The 10886-nt window shown below is 40.3% G+C and overlaps 1 protein-coding gene across 1 annotated transcript; it reads left to right on the top strand.

Moving 5' to 3' along the window:
- The first annotated feature begins 7534 nt into the window (after positions 1-7534).
- Positions 7535-9552, top strand: LOC110329831 (cysteine desulfurase, mitochondrial-like). The gene has a single exon (XM_021209722.1). It carries the CDS (start codon positions 7568-7570, stop codon positions 8945-8947), a length of 1380 nt encoding a protein of 459 aa, XP_021065381.1. The 5' UTR covers positions 7535-7567; the 3' UTR covers positions 8948-9552.
- The last annotated feature ends 1334 nt before the right edge of the window (positions 9553-10886 follow it).

The raw sequence follows: 10886 nt of genomic DNA, 5'->3' as shown, positions 1-10886 counted from the left end.
GTGTGTGAGTTCATTTCTGAGTCTTCAATTCTATTCCATTGTTCTACCTGTCTGTCACTGTACTAATACTATGCAGTTTTGTTTTGTTTTGTTTTGTTTTGTTTTGTTTTTTAATCACAATTGCTTTGTAGTACATCTTGCAGTCAAGGATAGTGATTGTACCAGAGGTTCTTTTATAGTTGAGAATAGTTATTGCTATCCTATAACTAATGAATTTGCAAATTTCCCTTTCTAACTCTGTGAAGAATTGAGTTGGGATTTTGAGGGGGATTGCATTGAATCTGTGATTGCTTTCAGCAAGATAGCCATTTTTATTATAATAATTCTGCCAATCCATGAGTATGGGAGATCTTTCCATCTTCTGAGATCTTCTTTGATTTCTTTCATCAGAGATTTGAAGTTCTTATCATAAAGATATTTCACTTATTTAGTTAGAGTCCCACAAAGGCATTTTATATTATTTGTGACTATTGTGAAGGGTGTTGTTTCGCTAATTTCTTTCTCAGCCTGTTTATCCTTTGTGTAGAGAAAGACCACTGATTTGTTCGAGTTAATTTTATATCCAGCTACTTCACTGAAGTTGTTTATCAGGTTTAGGAGTACTCTGGTGGAGTTTTGGGGTCACATATGTATACTAATATATCATCTGTAAATGGTGATATTTTCACTTCTTCCTTTCCAATTTGTATCCCCTTGATCTCCTTTTGTTGTCTAATTGCTCTGGCTAGGACTTCAAGCACTATATTGAATAGATAGGGAGAGAATTAATAGTCTTGTCTATTGCTCGATTTTAGTGGGTTTTCTTAAAGTTTCTCTCCATTTAGTTTGATGTTGGCTATTGGTTTGCAATATATTGCTTTTATTATATTTAGATATGGGCCTTGAGTTCCTGATCTTTCCAAGACTTTTAACATGAACAGGTGTTGACTTTGTCAAATCCAACATCGAATGAGATGATCATTGGTTTTTGTCTTTGAGTTTGTTTATATAGTGGTTTATGTTGATGGATTTCTGTATATTCGATCATCTCTGCATTCCTGGGTTGAAGCCTACTTGATCATGATGGATGATCATTTTGATGTGTTCTTGGATTCAGTTTGAAAGGATTTTATTGAGTATATTTGCATTGATATTCATAAGGGAAATTGGTCTGAAGTTCTGTTTCTTGGGTCTTTGTATGGTTTAGGTATCAGAGTTATTGTGGCTTCAAAGAAAGAATTGTGTAGATTACCTTCTTTTTCTATTTTGTGGAATAGTTTGAGGAGAATTGGAATTAGATCTTCTTTGAAGGTCTGATAGAACTCTGCACTAAACCCATCTGGTCCTGGGCTGCTTTTTGTTGGGAGACTATTAATGACAGTTTCTATTTCTATAGGCAATATGGGATGGTTTAGATCATTAATCTGATCCTGATTTAAATTTGGTACCTGGTACCTATCTAGAAAATTGTCCATTTCATCCAGGTTTGCCAGTTTTTTGAGTAAAGACTTTTGTAGTCAGATCTGATCATTTTTTTTGGATTTCCTTAGATTCTGTTGTTATGTCTCCCTTTAGATTTCTGATTTTGTTAATTAGTCTACTGTCCCTGTGCCCTCTAGTTAGTCTGGCTAAGGGGTTTATCTATCTTGTTGATTTTCTCAAAGAACCATCTCCTGGTTTGGTTGATTCTTTTTATAGTTCTTTTTGTTTTCACTTGGTTGATTTCAGCCCTGAGTTTGATTATTTCCTGCTGTCTACTCCTCTTGAGTGAATTTGCTTCCTTTTGTTCTAGAGTTTTTAGGTGTTCTGTCAAGCTTCTAGTGTATACTCTTTCCAGTTTCTTATTGGAGACATTCAGTGCTATGAGTTTTCCTCTTAGGGCTCCTTTATTTGTACCCCATAAGTATGGGTTTTATTGTGGAATACTTTGGTTTCTCCATCTATGGTAATTGAGAGTTTTGCTGTGTATAGTAGCCTGAGCTGGCATTTGTATTCTCTTAGGGTCTGTATGACATCTGTCCAGGATCTCCTGGCTTTCATCATCTCTGGTGAGAAGTCTGGTGTAATTCTAATAGGCCAATCTTTATATGTTATTTGACCTCTTCCCCTTACCGCCTTTAATATTCTATCTCTGTTTAGTGCATTTGTTGTTTTGATTATTATGTGTCAGGAGGAATTTCTTTTCTGGTCCAATCTATTTGGGGTTCTGTAGGCTTCTTGTATGTCCATGGGCATCTCTTTCTTTAGGTTAGGGAAGTTTTCTTCTATAATTTTGTTGAAGATATTTGCTGGCCCTTTAAGTTGAAAATCTTCATTCTCATCTATACCTATTATCCTTAGGTTTGGTCTTCTCATTGTGTCCTGGATTTCCTGGATGTTTTAATTTAGGATCTTTTTGTATTTTGCATTTTCTTTGATTTTTTTGTGTCCATGTTTTCTATGGAATCTTCTGCATCTGAGATTCTGTCTTCCATCTCTTGTATTCTGTTGGTGATTCTTGCATTTATGACTCCTGATTTCTTTCCTAGGATTTCTATCTCCTGAGTTGTCTCCCTTTGTGATTTCTTTATTCTTTCTAACTCCATTTTTAGATCCTGGATGGTTTTGTTCAATTCCTCTATCTGTTTGGTTGTGTTTTTCTGTGGTTCTTTAAGGGATTTTTGTGTTTCGTCTTTAAGGGCTTCTATCTGTTTAGCTGTGTTCTCCTGTATTTCTTTAAGGGAGTTATTAATGTTATTCTTAAAATCCTCTACTAGCATCATGAGATATGAATTTAAATCTGAATCCTGCTTTTCTCGTGTGCTGGGGTCTCTAGAACTCTCTGTGGTGGGAGTACTGGGTTCTGATGATGCCAAGCATTCTTGGTTTCTATTGGTAAGATTCTGGCCTTTGCCTTTTGCCATCTGGTAATCTCTGGTGTTAGATATTCTTGCTGTCTCTGGATGGAGCTTGTTCCTCCTGTGAGTTTATAAGCCTATGTCAGCACTCCTGGGAGACCAGCTCTCTCCTGGCAAGACCAGTGCACAGAGAACTGGCAGGGAATGTACACAGAGGACTGAGGATCAGCTCCACCTCCTGGCTGCAGATTTAGGCTTTTAGGACTCTGTCGCAGCTGCTCTGCTGCTTCTGCAACCTATGCACTTTTGAGTAGACTAGCCTTAGAGAGTCACCACAAAGAAAATGGAGATCTCATCTGAGTCCTGGGGTCAAACACTCCCTGGAGGCAAGCTCTCTGGTAGGGTAGGTGCACAGAGGACTAAGGACCAGCCCTACCTTCTGACTGCAGATGTAGGCCCGTAGGACCCTGTTCCAGCTGCTCGGCTTCTTCTGCGGCCTATGCTCTCCTGAAAGGACCTACCTTAGAGAGACACCAGAGAGAAAATGGCCCGTAGAGGACTTTTTGATCCTTCTTCCCTCGACCTGATGCTGCTACCTGTACCACAGCTGCAAACTCCCTGTAAACTATGACTTTGCAATATTTTCTATTTGAGTATTTTCTGTGATGCAAAACTTTCATAAATGGAGTTTTAAATTTTCTATTTTGAGATCATTGTCAACCTATACACATTTATTCTAAGCATTAAGTAGTACAGACAATTTCCACATGTGCTTCAACCTGTTTCATTCAATAACTGTGATTGTTTTATTGCACTATAGTAGTAACACAACCAGAACAGACACAATCCTGTCGCCTTCTAAGACGACACCACCTTTCCATAGTTCAATTTCTATTCATGAGTCCTACTGTCATCAAAACACAGAGCAGTCTTTCTATAGGTTTCAGTTGTTGTCATTTTACAGCTCCCTAACTCTCCTCTTCTTTATTCTCTCATTTCTGGCAACAATTCATCTATGGGAATAATTAATCTGATTTTTATTTCTTTAGTTTTGACATATAAAGAAGACAATATAGATGGAACCATACAGCAGGCAGTGAGTAACTGTTTAGATTGGTAATTGTTATTGATATTCATGATTTATCTAGGTTATTTGTTCTCAATATTTTATTTCATTTTAATTACAAACTATTTCATAGTTTGAATGAGCTTTTCTTTGTTTACCAATTCATCCATCAGAGGTTGGCCTGTTTTTATAGCTTTTATAAATAAAGTCATTGTATACATTTCATATACAGTTTTGAATTGACATATAATTTCATCTGTTTGAAATATATTACCCAGAGTTGAGTGGCTGGATCACACAATAATTACAAATCTTTTTTTAGATTTTAATTTATCTACAATATTCTTCTATTTTATTTCCTCCCTCCAAACCCTCCTAGACACCCCTCTCTACTCTTCTTCAAATTCATGGTCTTCTTTTCCACTAATTGTTTTTTCATACATATGTGTATTTATATATGCATATATTTTTTCTTTTCTTTTCTTGTCTTTTCTTTCCTCCTTTTCTTTCCTTTCTCTCTCCCTCTCTCTGTTTTTTTGTTTGTTTTGTTTTTGTTTTTTGTTTTTTTTGTTTTTGTTTTTTTGTTTTTATTTTGTTTTGTTTTTGTTTTAAGACAGGATTTCTTTCCATAGTCCTGGCTGTTCTGGAACTCACTCTGTAAACCAAACTGGCCTTGAACTCAGAAATCCACCTGCCTCTGCCTCCCGACTACTGAGATTAAAGGCATGCACCATCACTGCCTGGCTAAACATATATATTCTTTAAAATAGCTTCTTGAGTCCATATAATTTTACTTGCATAATGCTCCCAGGAATGACTATTTGGCAATGGGCAACCAATTGGTGTATTCTTTCCTGGGGAGGACCATCTCTCCCACACCAGGCCTTCCTCAGTTGCCCATAGTTTATTGTGTGGGGTTAAAGTCTCATGGGCTTTTGCCTGTCCAGTTTGGCATGTGCATTGGTGTCATCCTTGTTCAGCTCTGCACTAATCAAATTATAGAATTTTTGAGCCCATTTCAAAGTACTTCAGCACCTATGGCTCAGGGACCATTACAGAAGAGGGAGTAAAAGATAGTAAGAGTCAGAGGATATGGGAGTTTTCTGAGACACTGTCTTAATTCCAGAGAGCTAAGTCCAACTTTTCTTATTGTTTTCCTGATATTTTAATGACACTATCATGCAACTGGATTTTCCCCCATTATCCTCTGTCACAGATAAAGAGGTATGTGCTCATAATATCCTATTTCACTTTGAAAATATGGAGTTCATACGTTCCCTGTATCAATTGTTGAAGGTGCCACCTGCTAACAGCTCATCCATGCAATGCTCTTCAGGATTTGTTGGAGACTACAGATGGCTGCCTTATGTGGACTGTACCCTTGTACTCAACTGGGTGGTATGAGTGTAAAAATAGTTTGATGGATGTCACAATCTGGGATATCTCTGAAGCTACCACCTGCTCATCTGTTGTGACTGCATCACAATTCTCGCATCTCTCTACCCATTCCTGACTCCACTTCTGGGAATTGATTTTAGAAGGCATCATTGCAGGATCTGTACATGCCAAACTTTCTCCCTTTTTTCTTTCACAGGAAACATAACTTTAATTTTTTTCAAACTTTATTTTTAATGATGGTCCTTAAACACTTTAACTTTCCTTTAGCTCACCACCCACCTTTGGTTGTGGAAAAGAAAGGATACAGGGTGGAGGAAAGTGGACCTGTTCAGAAAGGTTCTTTGGAACAACTCCTATCTGTGTTATCTGGAAATTAGCAGTTCAATTCACAGGTTAGCGGTGGCAGCTTGTTCCACTTGTAAACACTTTAGGAACACACCAGCAGTCTAGTTTGGTAGAGTTGGAATAGCAAACATGAATCAGCAGTGGGGACACTACCTAGAAGAGGTTGCCAGGCCTTAACCTCAGCACCAATCAGCAGGAAGCACCAGGAGGACACCAGGAAAAGTTCTCAGATGTACCTCTCTCAGGGAAGCAAATATCATCCCCCCCTAGCTTTACACAGCTCTATAAGTAAGCCTGGCTCAACCTCCACTACTGTCCTTCAAGTTCTATTTATACACTCCAAGTATCCTATGTCGTCTACAGGTCTTGCCTCAGCATATATCTTGTTTCAGTATGTGTCTTGTCTCAGCACATGCACCTGTCTCAGCTGACATCACTAGGCCAATGAGCCTGAGTCTGCAAGGAAGCAAGAAACTGCAGCACACTACCAGAAGTTTTTAGATGTGTTTTCTATCTGTGGAGTCTTGACAAATGCAGTTCAGCTACACAGCGTAAGGCAGAGCAATGTATGTGTGTTGTTAGCAAAGAATTTTTCTTCACATGTCCTTTCATGGGTTTGCTTTAGCAAAACATCCTCTCTCCTGTGTCTGCTTCAATGAAACATTCCATTCCCCAAGTCTGCCTTAGCCTTTTACATCTGTGTCTACTTTAATGAAACCTTACTTCATGTATTTACCCCAGTAAAACCATTTAACACAACTGACTTTCCAAAGAACCCTTGAAGATCCCACTTCAGAAATTTATTATTTAAATATAACTTTCTTGGTGGGCACATGGATAAAGAATAAATGAGGATGGACTCATGATAGTTGTCAATTAGGTTAGACACAGAGAGACACTCATGTGTGACGTAAAGGTATACTGTACATCTCTTAATTTGTAACGACTGACTCTAAGTATAGCTATAGCAATGTAATATATGAGTTCCATTGCTGGAGCTCTGTCTAGATGAGACTTCTATAGAGTTGTCAATGACAAAATCAAGATATAGAGGATGAAGTAAATGAATTCTGAATCATGTAGATCTTGTTGACTACTATTGATACACTGGAGAAAGACAATGGGAGGCTACATATGATTAATCTTTGATTAATTTGAAACTAAAAGTCAGTGGATACCTGGATCAACTTATAAACTTGTTTCAGTGTAACAGGCGAGCTTGCTTTGGCATATTATACAAATGTAGTAAAATATATAACATCCAAATGGGAAGGCACTAATGCCACCAAGATTCAAATTTCTGACACATTGCAGAAGTAATCAAATATGTTGAGATTTAGGGTGGCAGTTGGCAGACTACTTCTGCAGAGCCAAATACTAAAAAATTGTTCATTGCAAACTAAACAGTATCTATCACAACTATCAATTTCACTGCTGTAGGAAAATATAGCCACATATAATCTATATATAAACAGATTGTTGCAAAGCAAAACCTTATCATAATCCAAGCATTAATCTAGATTCATCAATACCAGGTATTAAGGAAACAATAAACCTATTGAAATGTAGATTATTTACTCCCTCCACAGAGGTGAAGGATAAATTAATATATCTTGCAACTTTTACCAGGTAGAAGTCTTTTATAAATCCTTCTGGCTTCAAGAAATAACCTTCTACACTTAGAAATAGTGCTCTTGCTTCTTCTTCTTCTGGTGTGAGGAAAGCCCTTAAGTGGAGTCAAGAGCAATATTAAGGTCATAGGAAGTTCTGACAAAAAATAAGTACCCTTGGATGCACTAGAGAATTCTATAGATGGAAAGATGTTGAATGACCTTTATAGAAGGTGGCAATAAGAAAATCATAACTAACACAGTGTTGGAGCTGAGGTGTAAGCATAGGCTTTCTTCCGGGAGCATGAGCTGAGGACTTGCAAGCACCGCGGATGGTGGGATCTGTGGCTGGGAACATGCTGCTGCGAGCTGCTTGGAGGCGGGCATCGTTGGCAGCTACCTCTGTGGCCCTGGGAAGATCCTCGGTGCCCACCCGGGGACTGCGCCTGCGCGTTGTAAATCATGCCCCCCATTTGGCTGTTCCCTCAGAGGCAGAGGCAGTGCTGCGACCTCTCTACATGGACGTGCAGGCCACAACTCCTCTGGATCCCAGGGTGCTTGATGCCATGCTCCCATACCTTGTCAACTACTATGGGAACCCTCATTCTCGGACTCATGCGTATGGCTGGCAGAGTGAGGCAGCCATGGACTGTGCTCGCCAGAAAGTAGCATCTCTGATTGGAGCTGATCCTAGGGAGATCATTTTCACTAGTGGAGCTACTGAGTCCAATAACATAGCAATTAAGGGAGTGGCCAGGTTCTACAGGTCAAGGAAAAAACACTTGGTCACCACCCAGACAGAACACAAATGTGTGCTGGATTCCTGCCGCTCCCTGGAAGCTGAGGGCTTTCGGGTCACTTACCTCCCTGTGCAGAAGAGCAGGATCATTGACTTAAAGGAACTAGAGGCTGCCATCCAGCCAGACACCAGCCTGGTCTCTCTTATGACTGTGAACAATGAGATTGGAGTAAAGCAACCAATTGCAGAAATAGGGCAGATTTGCAGTTCCAGAAAGGTGTACTTCCACACTGATGCCGCCCAAGCTGTTGGGAAAATCCCACTTGATGTCAATGCCATGAAAATTGATCTCATGAGCATTAGCAGTCACAAAATCTACAGCCCTAAAGGGCTTGGTGCTATCTATATCCACCGTAGGCCCCGGGTACGTGTGGAGGCCCTACAGAGTGGAGGCGGGCAGGAGCGGGATATGCGGTCTGGGACAGTGCCCACACCCTTGGTGGTGGGCCTGGGAGCTGCATGTGAATTGGCACAGCAAGAGATGGAGTACGACCATAAGCGGATCTCAGAGTTAGCAGAGAGACTGATACAGAAGATAATGGAGAACCTTCCAGATGTGGTGATGAACGGGGACCCGAAGCAGCACTACCCTGGCTGTATCAACATCTCCTTCGCGTATGTGGAAGGGGAGAGCGTGCTGATGGCCCTAAAGGATGTGGCCTTGTCCTCAGGGAGTGCCTGCACTTCTGCGTCATTGGAACCCTCTTACGTCCTCAGAGCAATTGGTACCGATGAGGATTTAGCACACTCCTCTATCAGGTTTGGCATCGGCCGCTTCACTACAGAAGAGGAGGTGGACTACACCGCGGAGAAGTGCATCCACCACGTGAAGCGCCTTCGAGAAATGAGTCCTCTCTGGGAGATGGTGCAGGATGGCATTGACCTCAAGAGCATCAAGTGGACCCAGCATTAGAGGAGTGGGCTGTGACTTTGTGCTGGCCTGGCTGCTCCGTACACAGCCAGGAACCTCATTACCTGAGGTGGTCCATGCTCAAAGCAGATCGGAAGCTCTTCAGTGACTTCATTCACCACAGAATGTTCTCAAGTGAGAAACTGAAGGAGGTAGCTCTCCAAGCCTCGGCTCCTGTGTAGGCACATATTCCCTCCTCTTCCTCAGGAGTTCTTCTCTTGCCTGGCGTAGCCATTCATATCTGAGGGCCTGGAGGCACTGCCTTGTTACTGCCACAGGGAGTACCTAAGGTGCGGAGAAACTGGAAGAAGGCTTGAGGTTCAAAGACTGCTTCTCTGTGACTCGTTACCCTTGCTGCTCAGCTGGACTGGCGCCATTAGGGACTGGCATAAACAAACTTTATTTTAACCTTTTTGGTGGCTTTGAAGACATCTCTTTATATTGACTTCAGCTGAGAAACAGCAAGTTGTACTAAAATCTTGTTTCCTTTGGGGTCTCATCTTCTTTCCTCTCTTTTGACTTAATATGAGTAGAAATATCCAGACCCTACCCATTATTCTAATAATTTGCTTAATTCATTAAACTTTAATTCAATAAATTCCCATTTCCCATCCAAAAAAAAAAAAATCCTACATCCCTTAAAGCACTTGCCATCATCTTGCATAAGAGAGGAAGGACACAGATACCTGAGTGTGGCAGTGGTAACACACTCAATTAGATGAAGCAGTTATCAACTGAACACACCCTGGACCTCACACATAGTGGCCAGGATCCTGAATATATTTAAACCAACAGTGAACATTAAATTCTGGCATGCAGAGCTTCAGATGTAAAAAGATTTCAGTGTGTGAGATAAAGCTCCATGGGGGTTAAGGTAATCTTGAATTTGAGATTGTAGAAATGACCTTCTCTTAGACCCCACATGTATAAGAAAATCTAAGTGATGGTTTGTTATAGTCCTTCCAGATTAACATGGGATTATGCCATGTTTTTGTGTAATTTTAAAAAAGATGTTAGGTTCTGATATCAAGGAATATCAAATTCATGAGAAAATCCTTATTTTTATCTAAAGAATGCTTCATACCCTTCATTGAAAAGCAAGACTAGTTCCCACTGAGAAGCAAGCATGGATAGCTTAGCTAAGTAATCTTAGTAATTAATCTAAGTTATCCGAGTAATCTAAGCTGTTTTCCAGTTTAGACTCCAGAAATATGATGTCTAATGATGGAACTTAATGGTTCCTGCAGAGATTAGGGGAGTGCATGAGCACATACTGAGGTGGGATTCAGATATTTAAGCCTGCTCTATAGAGATGGCAAAAGGAAGCAATGTGATTGGCGTTGTCAGTGATCTATGCATAGAGTGTATAGGGGAAATGCCATATGGGGTCTAATCTTAACTTTGTTGTTCTGTGTCTTAGGGTTTTACTGTTGTGAACAGACACCATGACCAAGGCAACTCTTATAAGTACAACATTTAATTGGGTCTGGCTTACAGGTTCAGGGGTTCAGTATATTATAGTCAGGGCAGGAGCATGGCAGCTTCTAGGCCAGCATGATGTGTGAGGAGCTGAGCGTTCTACCTCTTTATCCAAAGGAAGTCCGGAGCAGACTGTCTCTCACATGACTAGGAGAGGCTCAAAGCCCACCTTCACAGTGACACACTTCCTCTAATGAGGCCACACCTGCTCCAACAAGGCTACACCACTTAATGCCATTCCCTCAGCAAAGCATATTGCAACAGCCACATTCTAAGAATTGGAGAGATAGTTAACATCTATTGAATGGTCACTCAATGTGTGTTATACACTGAGTTAAGTTCTTTGTATGAACTTCTTCATTCCCTTTTCAATAGCATCTACGTAATTACTGATTTTACTGTTTCTGGTAATGAGTGAGAAGACAAAGATATAGAGCTTCTCATATTTCAAAGTTCATAAACG

This window comes from Mus pahari, chromosome 12, assembly GCF_900095145.1.
Source record: "Mus pahari chromosome 12, PAHARI_EIJ_v1.1, whole genome shotgun sequence".
NCBI lineage: Eukaryota > Metazoa > Chordata > Mammalia > Rodentia > Muridae > Mus > Mus pahari.
Note: the sequence above shows the minus strand (reverse complement) of the source record. Positions and strands in the feature narration are given on the sequence as shown.